The 22,544-nt window shown below is 41.7% G+C and overlaps 1 protein-coding gene across 1 annotated transcript in view; it reads left to right on the top strand.

Moving 5' to 3' along the window:
• The window catches only part of LOC133976778 (extracellular matrix organizing protein FRAS1-like), a gene marked incomplete at both ends in the record, with an annotated part of 58,963 nt that overhangs the window by 15,992 nt on the left and 20,427 nt on the right, over window positions 1–22,544 (top strand). The window contains 2 exons of the mRNA XM_062414976.1: window positions 10,305–10,445; window positions 15,930–16,076. Of these exons, the coding sequence (XP_062270960.1) occupies window positions 10,305–10,445; window positions 15,930–16,076 (288 nt within the window). The remainder of the gene's footprint in view (window positions 1–10,304; window positions 10,446–15,929; window positions 16,077–22,544) is intronic.

Here is a 22,544-nt window from a genome sequence, read left to right as displayed (position 1 = left end):
AGGGAGGGGGCGGCGGTCCTTTATCTGACCTCCTCAAGTTGAATTCAAAGCGTTCAGAAGCCGAGAGCAGCCGGAGGGGAGGGGGCGGCTAGGGGGGAGTGTAGGAGACGAGTGACACGGGAGATACTGGTAGGCAGGTTGCATTGTGGGAAGGGTTTTTTGTTGGTATTTCCCACGGTGCCGCAGATAAGTCCTCGCTGTCTGTTTACAGTCACTCAGCAGCTGTGGTTCGAGATGTGAGTACAGTTTAGCCGTCGTGTCGATTGCAGGTTTGCTCCGAGGAATGTCTTTATAGTTTCCTGTTCGCTGATGGTTCCTGCAGTCCTGAAGCTTCGGAAACGTTGTAATTTGTTGTTTATATGTTTTTACCTAATTCCAGCTTTGTTTGCTGTGTGAGCAGAGCAACTAGTTACATGTAAGGGTTGTTATGTCATTTAATTACAAAATAAATGGAGGTTACATCTGAAGTTAGACCTTTAAGATTTTGCTCAGGAGGGTTTTTTCCTCATTTTTTAATATTTAACATGTTATTGAATACATATATTTATGTTTTTAATTATTTGAAATCAATATTTTTTTATATATTTTGAATGTAAATCATGACGTGGGCTTAAATGGTGCCAGACTTTTGACTTTTTCCATCAAATATCTTTATTTTATATTCTAAAATCTACATGAACTAATGAATACATTTCATATGAGAGATAAATGTTGCTTTATAAGAAATGATCTCCCTTATAAATCATGTCAGTATCCATGAAAAACAGCTGGACTTAGATTTTGGTGCTTAATGGGAACACTAAGGAAGGAAGGAAGGTAGGAAGGAAGGACAGAAGGAAGGAAGGAAGGAAGGAAGGGAGGAAAGATGGAAGGAAGGAAGGACATAAGGAAGGAAGGAAGGAAGGACAGAAGGAAGGAAGGAAAGATGGAAAGTAAGGAAGGACATAAGGAAGGAAGGAAGGAAGGAAGGAAGAAAGGACAGAAGGAAGGAAGGAATGAAGGAAAGTAGGTAGGAAGGAAGGAAACTAGGAAGGAAGGAAGGAAGGTCAGAAGGAAGGAACGAATGAAGGAAAGTAGGAAGGAAGGACAGAAGGAAGGAAGGAATGAAGGAAAGTAGGAAGGAAGGAAGGACAGAAGGAAGGGAGGAAAGGAGGAAGGAATGAAGGATGGAAGGAAGGAAGGAAGGACAGATGGAGGGAACATTTACCCTAACAGCTGAAAACATTGGTTAGAAAACTAGAAAAGTCATCAAATGTAATAAGTTACATTACTCTGATGAAATCATTGAAATAGTTACATTACTTATTACATTTTAAATAGAGTAACTAGTAATCTGTAACCTATTATATTTCCATAGTAACCTTCCCATCCCTGGAGGTGAGTGAGTGAGTGAGTCTCACCAAGACTTGGTTTTATTTGTTGGAATTCACAATAGTTCTCAAATTGGAGTTCAGAACCTCTCCATGAGCACAAAAGGCAGGAATTAGTTTTCATACTCTTACCTTTTGAATAATGGATGTTTTTTAACCTCTGGGCTCCTTTTTTAATAATAAACCAGTTTAAATCGCCTGAATAAAGAAAGTCAAATTCCTTATTTTGCATCTTTTCACTCGAGCAGCATGCAAATATCTTCCTGCTGCAGTCCGAGTTTTAAATCAGCATCACTTTGATTTTTTGAGACGTTGTAGACTTTGGCCGTGTAGGAAATAGCTCGATATGTCTCCTTACTCCTCATAACAGATTGCCTTAAAGTTCAGAGCGAGCCAAACACCCAGATAAAGTTTGTTTACTTTAGTGGGAAATTGAATAGCCATTAGCAGTATTGGATTCCCTCAATCATTCGGGACAAGACAATTACAAATTGATGAGTGGTAGTCGTTGGATCGGTGTCCCTCCAACGACCATTCGTCTCTGTGATTGGATGGGACCAACACTGAGCCGATGCATGGGCTAAAGAGGATGTATGGTCAAGTTTAAGGTTTTTTATTGTGATTAATGAGAAACGTGGTTTGACTCAGAGTAAAAAAATACATAAAATCAAAAGGAGAAAAATGTCAGATTAAGCAGCAAAAGAAGCAAGAAAGCTGAGTCGAAAGATTAGCTCGTTGCTTTGATGGATAGTTAATGCTGTGAGGACTTTAATCTGTTTGATTTAGCCTCCAATGATTAGTATGCTCTGACACTTGCCTTCCGCACCAGGTTGTTGCACCGGTGATAACAGCCTTCAGCCCTCCTCCTGTAAGACTTTTGGGAAGCTGCTCAGGAAGTGCATCACCCAGAGCAAACTGGTTAATTTAGGACCTCAATCCTGCCACATATGTGCAGACCGGACGGACAGAAACAACATCACCCATTGTGCAGATTCAGTGTCAGTGATTTAACTTGATATAGTCTGTGTGGAGTTAGTAGATAATGCATTCATTAGTATTTTAATTAAACAGAGGAACATTGATTGGCAGCTACTGTGCTAATCAAATAGTCTAGTTGCAGCTTCTCAGTTTGAGGATTTGATGCTTTTTATTGTCGTTCATGATGCATAACTTAAGATTTTGGACTATTGATCAAACAATACTAGACAATCATCTTGTGCTTTGTGAAATAATGATTATTATTGACTGATTAATAGAGCAGCAGATGATCCATAATATAAGTAATTGTTGCATGCTCTATATAAGTATTCTAAGTCACTTTACTCTTATGTGATATTGGTTTCAGTCTATAGCGTTGATTGCAGCCGTTGTTGTTTGCTGGTTAAACATATTTTTATTGGCTTTTTCAAACAACATAAAACCACCACACAACAATACAAAAAGAAAAGTGGTGAATAAAAACAGCACTTACACAAAGTAAAAGTCTTATTCCATTGAGGTGAGTTAAAAATAAATTATGTCAAGCTAATCTGTGATGATGGGATGAAGAATGATTTTCTTTCAATTCATGTAAAGGTGTGTGTTCAGGTTAAAGCTAAAATAAATCTTTATGTTTGTTATACAGAGGAGGGAAAAAAGCCTGTCTCAGCTTGGAGTTACGTTATTCATCATCAGCTATTGTGTCCGACTAAGTGCCACTCATCCAGTTTGCTTTTAGTCTGAGCTTTTTTTTTCTTCAAATTAGCCTCAAGACACAGAAAGGGAGAGAAAGCTGAGGATCAATCCCATAAATGGCATGTCATTAAAGCTCTATTCAAAGTCATACGTCCATGTTTCACCTATTCTCAGTAACAAAGGTGTGGTTTCCCCTGCGGTGGAGTGTCAGTGAGTTCAGGTACAGCTGGGGAACAATGGAGGCTGTTGTATAAGTGTGTGTGTGTGTGTGTGTGTGTGTGTGTGTGTGTGTGTGTGTGTGTTGTGTGTGTGTGTGTGTGTGTGTGTGTGTGTGTGTGTGTGTGTGTGTGTGTGTGTGTGTGTGCATGCGTGCGTGACAGTTCATGTGCATTAAGTTTGGCTGGAGCTGACACGCTATCAGATGTCTGAGAGAGGAAATTCCCCGGCTGTAAATCCCTCTCTCTCCTCTCTTCAGTCTGAAGCCCTCTTATGCAGACAGAGAAGATGAGATAGTTGTAGCGTGTAGGAGGCCTAATGTCGCTTTGACAGACGGGTCGAGACCCCGAAGAACGCCGTCACACACACACACACACACACACACACACACACACACACACACACACACACACACACACACACACACACACACACACACACACACACACACAAAAAGAGGTTAACTGTGTTGTTTCACTTTTCACAATTATCACACATTAACTTTTTCTTCTTCTCTCAGGCTTTTAGGGGTTTGTTGTTTGTGTCAATTTGTAATTCTGTTTTATTTCGACAACAGAAATGAAAGATAACAACAGCTGCTTTAATAGAAAACTAAAGAAAAGACACATTGTTTGAAGAGGAACTCTGATTTTACATATAAGTGTGTTTCCAGGTGTTTAAAGCTTTCTGTGGCTGCAGAGGGAGCTGTGTGAAATCTGATAAATCGCCTTTAGTGATAGTTACTTGTCATTGTCGGTTGGGGCTGAAGACTACTAGTTTGAAAAGTAAAAATAAATATCTTCGTGAATAGATTTAGATAGTATAAGATTAGTATAACGCACCTGGATCTGTAGAGTTGAGTGAATCAAGTTGTATTGTGGGTTATATGCAGGCAGCAGGGTTTTTTTTTTTTTTTTTATACCATTGATGTATTATAAAGCGCCATCGGTCAGCCTATCAGCCAATTTTTTCCCCCGGTGGTCACTCTTGGTATTGCAGCGTAAAAAATCCCCCTGCAGCCCAAAAAGCATTTTCCCCATAGACCCCCATTGTAAAAAGAGACATCTGTAAAACTGCTGACAGGAGACTTCAAACAAGTTCAATTATGACTCTTTATGTTAGGATTTTTTTGGAGGTTTTGGAGGTTTTATATTTGTAAAACTTTCCTCGAGCAGAAAAAAGCTATTTAAAAAATCTGTGATGTCCAGCGGGGGACGCCGTGTAACATGGAAGCAAACCCAGAAGATAGAAACTTTGTGGTGTTTCCGCCAGTCAAACAGTTCTTATTGGAGTAAATTGGTGCCATTTCCAGTCCGGTATCCAACTCTTATAAAACATCCAAGGCTCTGCTGCACTGTGCAACATAAGAATGAATGAACTAATGTAAGATAGCTAAATATAATCTTATGAATACATCCAATGTTTTTGACAAGGATGAATAATGCATTGAATAAATAAAGACTGTGGCTGTATTTAGACCATAAAATCCCCGTGTTTGAAAGATGCAGGCACCAGTTAGACAATGAAATATGATCCAGGAGGTCCAGTTGGAGCTATTAATACATTTAAAAACAGATCAAAGCATTATACCAGAATACAACACACAACTACATACACTATAATACTCACAGACATGACTTTTTAATTATTTTTAAATTATTTTATCTTTTATTAAAGTCATGCACCAGGAATGAGCAGTTACATGTATGTTATCGGTCAGCACAGCACCTTGTCGGATGACCCTAATTCATTAAAATAAATAAGAGGGTTGTTTTTATCCCACAGAACTAATGTCTAAAAATGTCCATTGGGAGAGTTTATCGGCGTGCAATGATGAATCGATGCAATACTCTTTTTTTTTTTTTTAAGGTGAATGGACTTGTCTCCAACCATAACAAATTTAAAAACATTAGATACTTCACAGGAAATGAGATATAACCCTGCACTTGTGTTTCTGCTGCGTAGCGTTCACAGTGATCGACTCCGTACTGTACCGAGAGGATCATTTATGGAAGGCATCAAGGAGCACTCACACCCCCCCCCAAACTAAATCACAACCTCATCGACTGCCTCCACCTTAAATTATGACCCTATCAGCACAAAACAAAGTAATAAATCCAATTCTCTGAACCCCCCCCGTGCGCCAGATAATGTGAGACGAGGAGCCGCCTGCACGCATGAATTTGGGCAGTACAGGAATCAATATGCTCCGCAACAAATTAAAACATTTAACCCCCCCCGTTAATGAAAATACTTGACAGCAGGTCTGTTTAACCCTCCTGTTGTCATCGAGTCAAGGAAGAAAGGGAGGAAGAAAGAAGGAAAGGAGGGAGGGAGGAAGGAAAGATGGAAGGATGGAAGGAAAGATGGAAGGAAGGGAGGAAGAAGGGAGGAAGGAAGGATGGAAGGGAGGAAGAAAGAAGGAAAGGGGGGATGAAGAAGGAAGGAAGGAAGGATGGAAGGAAGCAAGGATGGAAAGAAGGAAAGATGAAAGGAAGGAAGGGAGGAAGAAAGAAGGAAAGGAGGGAGGAAGAAGGAAGGAAGGAAGGATGGAAAGAAGGTAGGAAGGGAGGAAGGAAAGAAAGAAAGAAAAAAGAAAGATGGAAGGAAGGAAAGATGAAAGGAAGGAAGGGAGGAAGAAAGAAGGAAAGGAAGGAAGGAAAGATGGAAGGAAGGAAGGAAGGATGGAAAGAAGGTAGGAAAGATGGAAGGAAAGATGGAAGGAAGGGAGGAAGGAAGGAAGAGAAGACAGATGGAAGGAAGGAAGGAAGGAAGGAAAGGAGGGAGTAAGGAAGGAAGGGAGGAAAGAAGGAACAGTCAAAACAGACGGGAGGACGACACAAAGGTTTATATGCGGCTGAGTGTGTGTTTGTTTTTTGACTTTCAATAAGAAGGGTGGGGGGGGGGGGGGTTTCAGGGAGGCTCGATCCGATTGTGTGTCTTTGTCACACACAGACGTAAACCTGTGTCGGAGATTTTGCTCATGGAGACGAGTGACTGGGTGGTAAACCTAATCATGGAGGCATTTAGGCTGTCTTCTCATCTCAGCTAACCAATTAAGCTTAGACAGAGAAGAAGGGGGGAGGAAAGAAGGGAGGAAAGAAGGGAGGAGGATTATGGGGAGGAGGTGGAGGAGGTGATGAGATGTCAGATTGACGGTTTCGACTGACACCGGTGTGACTTTTCAAGGTTCTTGTGCTTCTCGAAAGGGTAAATGTTTTTGTAGGTTGAGGCTCACACACACACACACACACACACACACACACACACACACACACACACACACACACACACACACACACACACACACACACACACACACACACACACACACACACATGCCACTGTGTTGGCTCAGGTAAAGCACCACTCTGCTCCTGCCAGTCGCTGTCATGCCGTGTGTACACAACACCCGGATACAGCTGACAGCCGTCTGAAAGAATCCAGCTAAGAGTAATTATACACACACATATACAAACACACACACACACACACGCATATACAGACACACACACACATATTCTAACACGCACACACACGCATATACAGACACACACAATCACACACACACACACTCAAACATACTCAAAAGTACAAACATACAGAAACACACACACCTACAAACACACACACACACACACACACACACACCCACATACCTGCACACACACATACACCTACACACACACCTACACCTATAGACACCCACATACATACACACACACACACACACACCTACAAACACACGCACACACACCTACAAACACACACATACCTACACACACACATACAAACACACACCTACCCACACTCACACCTACATGAAAAACACTCCCATACACCTACATGCAAACCTACACACACACACACACACACACACACACACACACACACACACACACACACACACACACCACTACATATACCCTAAAACCCTCGGTGGCCCTTCTGTCTCCTCCAGCATCACTCAGTCAGTTTGTGGCTCAGCTGCCGCAGCTGATAGTGCTGCTGCTGCTGCCGCTCAGCTATTTGTCTTCACGCTGCCAAAGCAGACATCAAAAGGCTCCACATTAAAAAAGAAAAAGAAGGGCCTGTTTCAGGGCAGCTGTGGTTGTTGGGGTGAAGAGTGTGTGGAGCATTTAAACTAAGGAAGGGTAAATAATCCTGGTTGCAGGAGAATGTTGCAGCAGTGACTAAACTCCTCACACATGAAGCTAAATGGAATAAATGTGCAACACTTACATACTGTTCATATTTTACACCCTCGCAGTTTCTTTGGGGTCAATAAAATATGTTTATACCACATGTTGAACCACAGATGTGTTTAGAAAGCATCAATAGTCGATCTGACTGATCAATAAATGTGTGATTAACCTTTGCGTCGTCCTCCCGGGTCAAATTGACCCTGTCTGTTTTGACTGTTCCTTCTTTCCTCCCTTCCTTCCCTCCCTCCTTCCTTCTTTCTTCCCTCCCTCCTACCTTCCTCCCTCCTTCCCTCCTTCCTTCCTTCCTTCCTTCCTTCCTTCTTTCCTCCCTCCCTCCTTCCTTCCTTCCTCCCTACCTCCTTCCTTCCTACATTCCTCCCTTCCTTCCTCCCTTCCCTCCCTCCTTCCTTCCTTCCCTCCCTCCTTCCTTCCTTCTTTCCTCCCTCCCTCCTACCTTCTTCCCTCCTTCCTTCCTTCCTTCCTTCTTTCCTTCCTTCTTTCTCCCTTCCTTCCTCCTTTCCTTCCTTCTTCCCTTCCTTCCTCCTTTCCTTCCTTCTTTCTCCCTTCCTTCCTCCCTCCTTTCCTTCCTTCTTCCTCCCTTCCTTCCTTGACTCGAGGACAACAGGAAGGTTAAACCTTGATTAATGTTTCAGAGAGCAGAGAGAGTGTATATTTTTGCTTTTACAACACTAAACAGCTCCTATCACACTATATCATGTCTTATTTTACCTAAGACATGGATGTAGGAGAACGAAGGAAAAATTAAAAAAGGGAGGAAAGAAGGAACAGTCAAAAGAGATGGGGTCAATTTGACCCGGGAGGACAACAGGAGGGTTAATCTCCTCGCCTTCGACTTACTGCTCAGATATAAATCATCATCCCTTAAAAAAAAAAGAAAAAAAAAGGAAGTGTTATGTTTCGTCATTCCACTCTGAGCCGGTACTCTCTGTTGGCTCGTAGCCGTCCGTCTTGGATCACACTTTCCGAGCTGGCACTGACACCGGCGTTAATGCGTAACTTCATATCGACGGTGAAGCTGGCGGCCGGCCTCGTACGTTACCTCGGAGTGAAATGCCAATAGTGGAAGAAGGAGATACAGTCGAGATGCGGAGGCTGCTCTGTTCAGTCACAGATACAAAAAGCTGCAACTATTTTTAGGTGTGTACCTCCTCGTCCTTAATGCCGTTATGACACATTTATCCTGAATCACTGCAGCAGGGGAACTAAATTAGTAATATCATGCTGCCTTCAGGTGACTTTCTCTCCCTACTGTAACCATATGTTCCTTAAAGATGCTTTCACACCTGCTATGTTTAGTTCAGTTGATTCAAACCCCGAAGGGAGCATTTTACCCCCTTTGGTGCAGCTCGTTTTGTGCAGGTGTGAACACAGCGATTGCACTCAGATGTGGATGGGACCTTTTTGAAGAGGTGGTCTAAACTCTGGTGCCGTTCATTTGTGATATAAGCAAGATCCAACCCAACTGCATGAAGTATTGCACATTTTTAGGGTTAAAAGAGGTCCTGTAGCCATCTGCGCTGTGCATTATGTTGTTGTATGTGCTCAATATGTCCTCAACTCTCCTCTGCAGCTGATTGAAGGAGTCTCTAGTTGCCTTTAAGTGCCATTCTGCTCCTATATTTTGGCTTTTTATATGGCTCAAATATGACATAGCCTTTGCTGTTAACCCTCACATACTGTTTATATTCTGACCCATCACAGTATTTCTGCATAATTAGTCATAAATACCTCATCAGTCACAGATAAACTTAATTAATCCTTAATGGAGCTTTCAGAGAACAGAAAGAGTTCATTTCTTTTAAAGTCTATATAATCGTCTAATGTTACATAAAACAGGAAAGTAAAACTATAATTATATTAAATGTGAAGAATTAACATTTTTGAATGATAATTTTCAATATTTTCTTGTAAAAATATGGGTTGAAAACGCTACAAGTTATCTGTATATTGTGGGTCACATTAGGGGAAATCATCACATTTCAGGTTAATGGAGAAATATGCTAACAACTCTCAGATGTAAAAATGGGTTAAATTTGATCCTGAACAGTATATTACGCCCTCACCCCCAAACATACTAGCAAATGTCTCTTCTTTTAACACATTTGTACCAACAGACTGTTCCTGCCTTTTCCTGCCTGCAATTATTTATCTAGTTTTTTTTCATTTAATAACTTTGTACTTGGATTCTAAGTGATTTTATGTGTTTTTTTGCTTCAAATGTTCTTCTTTCTTGTCTTCTTATCCTCTGTTGAAGCACTTTGTTACAACTATTTTGAAAGGTGCTGTACAAATAACAGAAGAATGTAGTTTTCAAGTCAGAAAAAACATTTAAAAGTCACTTGATTTAGTTTTCTTTCTTCTTATTAAGAAGAAACTTAATATCAGTTGGAAAAAAAGCCGGCGCTGTGCATCTTTCATCACCATGGAAACGAGGAGAGAGGAATAAAAGAGATGCTGTTTATTACAAGAATAACAGTAAGGCACTTTGTTGCTGATAGAAAATATCTTCAAAGACCAATTTTACTGAATCAACCTCCCATGTGGAATAAGTACAGCTTTGTGTTTTTGAGTGGTTCATACAAAAGTTTTATATTCTTTGCCCTAAAAAGTAAAAATAACTGCATCTATACTTTTTTCTTCTCCAAACACTGGTAGCTCAGTAATGTTTCAGACCAACAAAGCTGCTTATTCACTCACTTTTCCTATTGTGACGATGGGGGAGACTCAGCTGGGGATTGAGCCTTCTCTGTCTCGGGTCACAGCTTATTTTATTTTTTGTGTTGAATATAAAACATTGGTCCTCTTCCGTCCTTTCCAGAGTGTCACGCCTCCTGCTGGCAGTGCACCGGGCCATCTGCGGACAACTGCACATCCTGTCCGTCCCCGTCCAGCCTGCAGGAGGGCCGCTGCGTCCCCACCTGCCCACAAGGATTCTTTATCCAGGACAGGCAGTGTCAAGGTGAGAGCGGACACACACACCTACACACACACATATATAGATTTATATATACACACAGTTGTACCTCTGTACTTGTGAGCATTCCCATAAGTCCCCAGCTCAACCTCAAACATGACCCCCCTAAAACAAAAACTCTTAAATAACCATGTGGAGAAGTGGAAACTCAACAAAATGTCCTCATTCTCAAAGTTTGAAAGCTGGTCCTCATAAAGGTAGCAATACAAGAACACACACACACACACACACACACACACACACACATCTTGGTGTGTTTTTAATGTTATGTAACAGAATTTAACCTCAAAAGTCTTAAATACAGTAAAAAACAGTGTATAAGATGCACCTTTAATGCAATATTTTCTCATTTAAAAGTGGGGTGCGTCTTATAAACCAGTAAAATACAGAGAGAGGTTGGATCTGGACACGTCCACAATAAGAACAATAACTATAACTGTAAACATAACGATGTGAGCGTCAACACTCATGAACTATAACGTCTTATAAACAATGCTGCACCCTCCAGCTAATAAAAATAGGCCGGTTAATGCTGTATGTCGTACAGAAATATAAATGAATAAAAGCAGGTGGGTTCGATCGCAGGTGCTGCTTCAGTGTGATGATCAGAAGTATTTTAGACACTAGTTCGGGACAGCAGCTGATATTGAAGCAAGATATCCAAAACTGAAAAGATGAGCAGCTTTTATTGCGTATGTGCTTATAAATGAATATCTACTGGTGCATTCAAATAAACCAGTCTTTAATAGAAAAGTGTTTTTCCCAACATGACACACCCCAAAATAGCAGTCTATTTTGGGGGGTGTCATGTTGGGAAAAACACTTTACATATACATATACAACAGTTTTTACGGGAAACCCTGTGAACTGTGAACTCATCAAAATGTCCTCATTCTTAAAGTTTGAAAGCTGGTCCTCACAAAGGTAGCAGTACGAGAACACACACACACACACAAATCCTGGTGTGTTTAATATAGTTATGTAGCTGATATGAAGCTGATACCCCAGCTTAACCTTAAACATGACCCCCCAAAACTCTTAAATAACCCTTTAAAGAAGTAAGAACTCAACAAAATGTCCTCATTCTAAACGTTTTGAAAGCTGGTCCTCACAAAGGTAGCAGTACAAGAACACACACACACACACACACACACACACACACACAAATCTTGGTGTGTTTAATGTAGTTATTTAGCTGATATGTAGCTGATATCCAAGCTTAACCTTAAACATGACCAGAAATAAGAACTGAAGAAAATGTCCTCATTCTCAAAGTTTTGAAAGCCGGTCCTCACAAAGGTAGCAGTACAAGAACACACACACAAACACACACACAAACACACACACAAAAAAAATCCTGGTGTGTTTCATAATGTAGTTATGTAGCTGATATGTAGCTGATATCCCAGCTTAACCTTAAACATGACCAGAAGTGAGAACTCAAGAAAATGTCCTCATTCTCAAAGTTTTGAAAGCTGGTCCTCACAAAGGTAGCAGTACAAGAACACACACACACACACACAGATCCTGGTGTGTTTTAATGTAGTTATGTAGCTGATATGAAGCTGATATCCAAGCTTAACCTTAAACATGACCAGAAGTGAGAACTCGAGAAAATGTCCTCATTCTCAAAGTTTTAAAAGCTGGTCCTCACAAAGGTAGCAGTGCAAGAACACACACACACACACACATCTTGGTTTGTTTTAATGTTGTCATGTAGCTGATACCCCAGCTTAACCTTAACCTTATACATAACCCCCAAAACTCTTAAATAGCCCTTTAAAGAAGTAAGAACTCAACAAAATGTCCTCATTCTCAAAGTTTTGAAAGCTGGTCCTCACAAAGGTAGCAGTACAAGAACACACACACACACAAACACAAATCCTGGTATGTTTCATAATGTCATTATGTAGCTGATCACTTTTTATTTGTGCAACCTCATAAAAGACAAATACACAGTCACATCGTTAACAGTGCTGCTGCTGCTGCCTCTAAAACGGTAAGACAATGATAATGATAATTGTTATTCTTACATCAATGGGATCGTTAACATGAGTGTTTGTCCCAATTAAAAGCCCCTGTTGTTGTTGGGTTTGTAGAGCCTGCAGCTGTCGGCGCCTTGATCTGCCCTAATCAGGAATAAAACCATCACAAGGTCTTAAGCATCGCAGCATAATAAAGTTCACTTTTCTTTGACCGCATAGAAACTCATTTGCACAGTTTATAAGCGAGAAAATGTGGTTTCGATTTTTGACACTAAGATATTTTTCACTTGAAGAAACACAAGAAAGTTTTTTTGCATATTACAGGAGATCAAAAAAATAATTGGGAGAAGTTCTGGTTTAGTTGCACTCACAGGACAGCAGGGTCACGACTCACGACAAATATTTCTTGCCCACGTAGAAAAAAAAAAAAAAAAATTATAAACAACTCTCAAAAGCAGCATATAAAACACAGTTAATGAGCCAGTATGAAGTTGTAGGAGAGATGAGAACATTTATAACCCTCCTGTCTTCCTCCCGGGTCAAATTGACCCCGTCTGTTTTGATTGTTCCTTCTTTCCTCCCTTCCTTCCTTCCGTCTGTCCTTCCTCCCTCACTCCTTCTATCTTTCTTTCCTTCCTCTCTCTTTCCTCCTTTCCTCCCTTCCTTCTTTCCTTCCTCCATCCCCCTTTATTCCTTCTTTTCCTTCCCTCCTTCCTCCCTCCCTTCTTTCCTACCTTCCTCTCTTCGTCATTCCCTCCTTCCCCCCGTGAAAATAAACGTATGAATAACTTGCACACATTCTTTTTTTGTGGACTCAGCATCAAATTTCTGCTTTTAATCCATTTTGAGAGAATATATTAAAGGATTATGGCAAAAATGTCTAAGTGGTGTAACCATAAAAACTTTGTACCAAATAATTCAACTTGCTTAAAAACAGTAAATTGTCAATAAAACACCATATCAACTAGTTTGGCATGATCTTACATTATAACTTTTATATTAAATAAAGGTAATGGAATACAATTGTTCTAGTCCAATTGTCTAGTCCTCTTAAATACACTGTAGGTGGATAAAATATGTAATATTTATCTTTCTTTTGTGGTTACACCATTTGACATTTTCAGGAGCATTCAGTCTTACTTTTGGTTAAATAAAATGGTGCAAATTTCATTTCAAATGATATAAAACCAACAAAAATACTAAATGTACATTTTAACAAACCTGATGCTGCTTTTAAAACTATTTTTAAAGATATTTTTGAATTGCTCATCTTGCCAACCCTTATTAGTCACTGACCCAAATATAAAATAAGACTAAATAATCCAAATTCATCGTGATGGTGGTAAAGTGCACAGTGAATAAATCAATAGCAGCATCTCCTAGTGGTTTTTATGTTTAATGTGCTTGTGGCTTTGTGGGAAACAGCTGTCTCTGAGTCGTAGAGGTGCATGTTTTGGTCGACCTGTAGCGGCAGCCAGATGGCAACGGTTGGAAAAGGTGGTGACTGTTATGTGTGTGTGTGTGTGTGTGTGTGTGTGGAGTCCCTGATAATAGTAGTGGGAAGCCGCCGATCTTACCTCGGTTAGTGCAGTGATGTTATTACAAGATTGATTTAACCCTCCTGTTGTCCTCGAGTCAAGGAAGGAAGAGAGGAAGACGGAAGGAAAGGAGGGAGGAAGGAAGGGTGGAAGGGAGGAAGAAGGAAGGAAAGGAGGGAGGAAGGAAGGATGGAAGGGAGGAAGAAGGAAGGAAGGACGGAGGAAGGAAGGATTGAAGGGAGAAAGAAGGAAGGAAAGGAAAGAAGGAAGGAAGGGAGGAAGGATGGAAGGGAGGAAATGAGGGAGGGAGGAAGGAAGGAAGGAAGAAAAGGATGGAGGAAGGAAGGAAGGAAAGGAGGAGGGGAAGAAGGAAGGAAGGAAAGGAGGAAGAAGAAAGGAGGGAGGAAGGAAAGGAAAGAAGGAAGGTAGAAGGGAGGGAGGAAAGAAAGAATGAAGGAAGGAAGGAAGGAAGGAAGGAAGGAAGGACGGACGGACGAAAGAAGGAAGGAAGGAAGGAAGGAGGGAAGGAGAAAGGAAAAGAGGAAGGGAGGAAAGTAAGAACAGTCAAAACAGACGGGGTCAATTTGACCCGGGAGAACGACAGGTTCCAACAGGTTAAAAAAAGACAGATTGGTGTTAAAGTTTGATCAGTGAGGGTTTAGTTAACTGTAATAATGTTCGATACGTTAACCACTGAAAGGAGCTTAGTGACGGCTCTTCAACCCCCCCCCCCCCCCCCCAATGACCCACCTCTTTAATGAAAATCCATTTGCTCTAATCTCCCATTCATTACCTCGGCTCGGTTTACTCATTCTGAAGCAAGACGTCTCGTCTATCTGCCGTCTACCAGCTTCACCCTGAATTTTATCATTTTGAGGAAAACAAAAGCCGTTGATCTTTTAATTGTTTTTTTTCAAACTTTTGGATGAGTAATTGAAATGGCAGATTTAAGACAAATACGTAGACAGCTGAAGAAGAATGATGGACTCAGATTAAGTTTCTCCCCCCCTGGGAGACTAAAATAAATGGGCTCTGTGTTCTCCTCTCGTGTTGATTGGCTCATTAGAAGCTTCTCAGATACCCTGAATAAATATTGTATTTCTGTCTTTAAGAGAGTAAACTTTAACTGCAAAGTTAAGGTGCAGGTGACTTTTTATAATCCTTTTATAACAGCAACGAATCAAATAGCTAAGTACTAAATGAGTAATTTTGAAAGCCGGGAAGAATTATCATCAAGTGTGTAGTTTTTGGAGCTTTTTAGCTTCTTTTAGCTCATATTTTTATAGCAGCAAACGGCAGAGAACCAAAGTTAGAGACAACTTGGATCTATTTCTAGCACAAATACGTACATGAAACAAAGAGATCAACTAGAAAAACATTTCCACCAGATATAGATATAAATAGATATTCACATAATGGTATAGATCAAAGGGGTGTCAAACATGAGGCCCGTGGGCTAGAACTGGCCCGCCAAGGCTTCCATTCCGGCCCACTTTCCTTCCTTCCTTCCCTCCTTCCTTCCTTCATTCCTTCCTTCCTTCTTTCCTTCCTTCCTTCCTTCCTTCTTTCCATCCCTCCATCTTTCCTTATTCCCTCCTTTCCTTCCTTACTGTCTTATTTTCATTTCTTCCTTCCTTCTTTACTTCCTTCTTTTCCTTCCTCTTTTCCTTCCTTCCTTCTTTTCCTTCTTTTCCTTCCTTCCTTCCTTCTTTTCCTTCTTTTCCTTCCTTCCTTCCTTCCTTCCTTCCTTCCTTCCTTCCTTCCTTCCCTCTGGTAAAGTGGATTAAAATGTGCATTACTTTTCTACAACTCCATCTTCTTCCTCTCCTCTACTTCATACAGTACATCCTTTGCCTCCTTCCTTGTCTCCTCTCTCCTTCTCATGAACTTATATTGTACCTTATTTGACCATTTCCCTTTGTGCCTCCTCCTCCTCCCCCCCCCAGCGTGCCACCCTTCCTGCCAGACCTGCTCCGGTTCCTCTCAGGCCGACTGCACCTCCTGCCCCCCGCTGTCCTCCCTGCACAGCGGCTACTGCAGGACCAGCTGCCAGGAGGGCTTTTTCCTCAATGGCGTCACTGGAGAGTGCCTCGGTAAGTCAAGTGTGTGTGTGTGTGTGTGTGTGTGTGTGTATGTGTGTGTGTGAATGGTGTCATGCACATGTGTACCGCTATTTGTGCAAAGCTTTCATAAAACAGGCTGCCATGAGTACTGGTTGTTATTTTTAGCTTAAGTGGCCCCAGTGGGAATTGAACCGCAGACTCTGGCAAGGTTAATGCCTTGCGCTGCCTGCTGAGCACGCACACACATACACACACACACACACACACACACACACACACACACACACACACACACACACACATACACACACACACACACACACACACACACACACACATACACACACACACACACACACACACACACACACACACACACACACACACACACACACATACACACACACACACACATACATAACGAGTCCTGTGTATGTCTCTAGCACCAATCACCTCCATTATTCATGAGAGATGCCAGCCATCTTTGTGAAATAGATGTTAGGTTGTTTAAAAAAAAAAAAAAAAAAAAAGTTTCTTATGAATTGTTGAATTTAAAATGATTGCAGAGCTGCAAACTGAAAGTAAAAAGTCAGTTTCTTCTCTTCTGTGTCTTTGCTGAAATACTTTTAAATGTGTTGCATCATTCTCTATTAGGAGAAGTTGGACAAAAAGCAGGTTTTTCTTTTTTCTCTCTGTTGCAAAGAATAAAAAAGAAGTTTAGTAACTATAGAAGCTGATTGAAAATACTTAACCCTCCTGTTGTCCTCGAGTCAAGGAAGGAAGGGAGGAAAAAGGAAGGATGGAAGGGAGGGAGGAAGGAAGAAGGAAGCAAGGAAAGGAGGAAGAAGGAAGGAAAGGAAGAAGGAAGGGAGGAAGAAGGAAGGATGGAAGGGAGGGAGGAAGGAAGGATGGAAGGGAGGAAGAAGGAAGGAAAGGAGGGAGGGAGGGAGGAAGAAGGAAGGAAGGAAAGGAGGAGGAAGGAAGGAAAGGAGGAAGGAAGGGGGGAAGAAGGAAGGAAAGCAGGAAGAAGGAAGGAAAGGAAAGGAGATAGGGAGGAAGGAAGAAGGAAGGAAAAGAGGGAGGAGGGAAGGGAAGAAGTAGGGAGGGAGGGAGGAAGGAAGAACAGACAGACAGAAGGAAGAAAGGGGGATGGAGGAAGGAAGGAAGGAAGGAAGGAAAGAAGGAACAGTCAAAACAGACGGGGTCAATTTGACCCGGCAGGACGACACAAAGGTTAAAGGGACATTTTGACATGTTTTATGTGGATGTTTAATCAGTGTTGATAATAAATGTTGTTCATTAAAGCGATAAATTCCTCAGTTTGTGCCGTATTGATGGAGAAAGCTGATTTTTCCTGCTCGTGAATGTGCCTACATGTACCAGAATGCATTGCTCTCTGCTGCATTTCTTCACCTGTATCCTCTGCACTCATATTTTGGAGCCATTTTCACTCTTGGAAACGTTGCTAGTTTGCAAATCAAGCGAAGAGAACAAGGAAGTTTAGTTTTTTAAGCAGCATATAGAGCATGTATCCTCGATACCTAGAAGTGGAGACTAGAAATCAAACCTAAAATAGCCTTTATTGTTCCTTACACCCAAATAGTGATGGTGCCGGTGCCAGAATAACAACATATTTTACAGCTGAGCTCCAGAAAGACAGAAGACATTAGCAACAACTGCATGCTTTTTGCATTATATCCCTAATCCGGATAGCTTGAAATAAGGTGGAAAATCAATGAAATGGTCCTTTATGATTGTTTAAAATGCTGAAGTATCCACATTTTCCATAGAATTGTCTTTAAACATGAACATTTAAATGGATATTGTTGGAATTTGGTGTTAAAGTTTAAAGTTATGTCACACAAATCCATCTAATAAACTTTCCTAACACACAGTAATTACTTAAAAACACCTGTTTATCTTTGCATAGACAATGTTATAATGTTAACTGACTGGCACTTGAAGGCTTGAATGAGCATGAAAGTCTCCTAGATTAATATATTAGTACTTAAGATGAACATCTGCATCAGAAAACATCTGGTTCAAGACCTTCAAGCTATAGTTAAACATTTTGGGAGATGTGCTTATTCACTTTCTTTCTTTGCAGAGAGTTAGACGCCACTCTCATATCTGTCTGCTAAATATGAAAGGGCAGCTTAGTCTGGGTCTGCCCGACTTCCTGGCATCTTTGCTGGTTGCTCGGCAACCTCACAGTGAAGACAAGACTCCAGGAAGTCACTGTGCCAATAAATAGTGTGGCGCTTAATCCATTAAAAATCTGCTTTCTCCTTGTTTCTGGTCTTTATGTTAAGCTGAGGCAACGTTCTCATTAACCAGGGTGTCAGATACCGACGGGGACGCCTCCATTAGTTAGACGGCAAAAAAGTGGAAGTGGAGGAGACTTTTGGTTATTTCCAGCTTCCAACTGTGCGTGCGTCACATTTCCAACAGGTTTTTGTCATGGTGTTTGCTGTTGCCATGACGACATTTCAAGTGATTTTTTTCAAGTCATTTTATGGCTGTGTGTTCACTCATTCACTACTTTCCCTTCTACATCCCTTCCTTCCTTCTTTCCTCCCTCCCTCCTCCCTTCCTTCTTTCCTTTCCTCCCTTCCTTCCTCCTGTCCTTCCTTCCTTCCTTCCTTCCTTCTTTCCTTCCTTCCTTCCTTCCTTCCTCCTTTACTTCCTTCTTCCTTCCTCCCTTCCTTCCTTCCTCCTTCCTCCCTTCCTTCCTTCCCCCCCCTCCCTCCCTCCTTTCCTTCCTTCTTCCTTCCTTCCTCCCTCGTTTCCTTCCTTCCTGTCTTCTTTTCCATCCTTCCTTCCCTCCTTTCCTTCCTTCCTGTCTTCTTTTCCCTCCTGTCTTCTCTTCCTTCCTTCCTTCCTTCCTTCCTTCCTTCCCTTCCTTCCTTCCTTCCTTCATTCTTCCTTCCTCCCTTCCTTCCTTCTTCCTCCCTTCCATCCATCCTTCCTTCCGTCTTCCTTCCTTTCTCCCTCCTTTCCTTCCTTCCTTCCTTCCTCCCTTCCTTCTTTCCTTTCCTCCCTTCCTTCCTTCCTTCCTTCTTCATCCCTCCTTTCATTCCTCCCTCCCTCCTTTCCTTCCTTCTTCCTTCCTTCCTCCCTCGTTTCCTTCCTTCCTGTCTTCTTTTCCTTCCTGTCTTCTTTTCCATCCTTCCTTCCCTCCTTTCCTTCCTTCCTTCTTCTTTTCCCTCCTGTCTTCTCTTCCTTCCTTCATTCCTTCCTTCCTTCGTTCCTTTCTTCCTTCCTTCCTTCCTTCCTTCCTTCCTTCCTTCCTTCCTTCCTTCCTTCGTTCCTTCCTTCATTCTTCCTTCCTCCCTTCCATCCATCCTTCCTTCCTTCCTTCCTTCCTTTCTCCCTCCTTTCCTTCCTTCCTTCCTTCCTCCCTTCCTTCTTTCCTTTCCTCCCTTCCTTCCTTCCTTCCTTCCTTCTTCCTCCCTCCCTTCCTTCCTTCCTTCCTCCCTCCCTCCTTTCCTTCCTTCTTCCTTCCTTCCTCCCTCCCTCGTTTCCTTCCTTCCTGTCTTCTTTTCCTTCCTGTCTTCTTTTCCATCCTTCCTTCCCTCCTTTCCTTCCTTCATGTCTTCTTTTCCCTCCTGTCTTCTCTTCCCTCCTGTCTTCTCTTCCTTCCTTCCTTCGTTCCTTCCTTCATTCTTCCTTCCTCCCTCCCTTTCTCCCCTCCTTTCCTTCCTTCCTTCCTTCCTCCCTTCCTTCTTTCCTTTCCTCCCTTCCTTCCTTCCTTCCTTCCTTCTTCCTCCCTCCTTTCCTTCTTCCCTTCCTTCCTTCCTTCCTTCCTTCCTTCCTTCCTTCCTTCATTCCTTCCTTCCTTCCTTCCTCCCTTTCCTTCCTTCTTCCTCCCTCCTTTCCTTCCTTCTTCCTCCCTTCCTTCCTTGACTCGAGGACAACAGGAGGGTTAATATAGGGTATATATAGTGTGATTTTGGACACCTCAGATCTTTCCTTAAAGCTCACCAGACTCCACCAGCTGCTCTGAGCTTGTAATATCGCTGTGGATGAGACTACATTGGATTTAACTGAAAGCCTGTTGCATCACTATATGCAGACACCAAAAGCTACCTTGTGCATCTGCATGAGTCACCGGCTGCTTCATGTGCAGCAGACAGATACAGGAGGGAGGTATTAATCTTCTCATGTAACTCTAAGACATAGAAAGCCAATAATCTCATCCCTCCCTCCTCCACCAAAAAACATGAAATGAATAAAACTTGTCAACTCTGTCTCCTGAGTAAGAAGTAAGAATAATCTCATCATGGAGCCTAAAATTCAGCTGCACGCTCGGCTGACAGCGTGATGGAGCTAAATTCGATAAAGCACTTAGCAAAGTTGCATCAGCTGACCCAGATTCAGGGGGGTAAATTTCACTCTGACTTTCTTCATCGCCATAGCAACGGCCTCTGAGGCTCATGTGCATCACAATAAACATGACGGTCAAAACCATAAATGTGTTTTATTACCTTATTATTATCCACACAATTACAGTGGGAACAAAATACTTCCAAAATAAAGTTCCTTGCTATAAAAACATTTCCAGTTCCTGTTGCAATTAAATAATAAATAAACTTTTAATGAGTTTCTTCACTCACAGTTCTCTACTTTTTTTTTTTTTACATGAAACATCCACCAGGAATGAAGATGTGCTTTCTTTAGATCTTTGCTAATAAACACCAACCTAAGATACTTCAACACCTCCGCATCCTGCTTCTCTTCATCGTCGAGCACAAAACACAACAAAAAAATAACTTATTTTTATAATGCAAGCAAAGAATAAAAGAGAAAAAAACAAGATAAACTTCCATCCAGAGGAAGAAGGAAATATTAGAGCAGGAAGGTGAAACTTATTTTCATTCAAGGGACACAAACAGTCCAGTTTGACCTCATGTGGGCAAGATCATTAAAAAGATGGAAGGAAGGAAGGAAGGAAGGAAAGAAGGAAGGAAGGAAAAAAGGAAGGAAAATAAGACAGGAAGGAAGGAAAGAAAACAAAAAGGAAGGAAAGATGGAAGGAAACAAGGAAAGAAAGAGGGAATGAAGGAAGGAAGGAAGGAAAACAAGACAGGAAGGAAGGAAGGAAGGAAGGAAGGAAGGAAAAGAACACAGAAAGGAAAGAGGGAAGGAAAGATATAAGGACAGAAGGGAGGAAGGAAGGAAGGAAGGATGGAGGGAAGGAAGGAAAAAGGGAGGAAAATAAGACAGGAAAGATAGATGGAAGGAGGGAATGAAAGAGGGAAAAAAGAAATAAAGGGAGGAAAAAAGGAGGAAGGAAAGGAAGACAGGAAGGAAAGTGGGCCGGATTGGACCCCCTCGTTGGGCCGGTTCTGGTCCACGAGCCCCATGTTTGACACCCCTGCACCAACCTAAGACACTTCACACCTCCGCATCGTACTTCTCTTCATCATTGTGCACAAAAAACAACAAAACATGTCTTTATTTTTATTTAGCAAACACAAAAAAAAGGGAAAAAAGAAGATAAACTATTTTCCAGAGGAGGAATAGAAAAGGAAATATTAGAGTGTTCCTGCTGTTGTCCTCCTCTTTCTCCTCACTGCTCTCTCCTCTCTGGACCGCTGGCTGTAGATTAAAAAAGGCGTGCTCACATGGTGGGAAGCCAGCATGGAAGAGATAGAAGAGGAGAAAAGAGGAGAAAACAGAATCAGAGAAGGAAAGAATAGACTTTTAATTACAGTTTGTTTTAATGTGACTCTTACATACATGTTTGTACGTTACTGTGTGTGTGTGTGGAGATGCTGCAGGCAATAAGCGTTGGTTAAATACATACACACACACACACACACACACACACACACACACACACACACAAACACACACACACACACACACACACACACACACACACACACATACACATACACACACACAGCCTAATCTCAAATGGGTCAAGCTCAGCCAAATTCTAGTTAATAAAAGATGCCTTGTGGCACTTCTGGGCCACAGAAATACTGGGGTCATCATTTCTGCATGGCCAGGACGCACACACACACACACGCACGCGCTCGCACACACACACACACACACACACAAACACACACGTCCACGCACACACGCACCTCCCTCTTCCAACTGAAGTCTCACAGTCACACATTTTTTATTCTTCTTTAACTTTTTTTTATTCTGACTTTATTCATGCACACACACACACACAGAAATACACACACACATAGACGCACCTACACACCTATACTCACATACACACACACACCTACGCACTCACAAATACACACACAGACAAACAAACAGGCACCTACACACCTATATGTACACCTACGCACACACAAACACACACACACACATACACACAAATACATACACAAACAAACACGCACCTACACTTACACCTACACACACACACACCAATGCACACAAACACACAAATACATACACACACAAACAAACACACACCTACACACCTATACTTACACCTACACACACACACCTATGCATATACAC

Source organism: Scomber scombrus, unplaced genomic scaffold (genome assembly GCF_963691925.1).
Source record: "Scomber scombrus unplaced genomic scaffold, fScoSco1.1 SCAFFOLD_209, whole genome shotgun sequence".
NCBI lineage: Eukaryota > Metazoa > Chordata > Actinopteri > Scombriformes > Scombridae > Scomber > Scomber scombrus.
The sequence above is the reverse complement of the archived record's forward strand: the minus strand, read 5'-3'. Positions and strand labels throughout refer to the sequence as shown.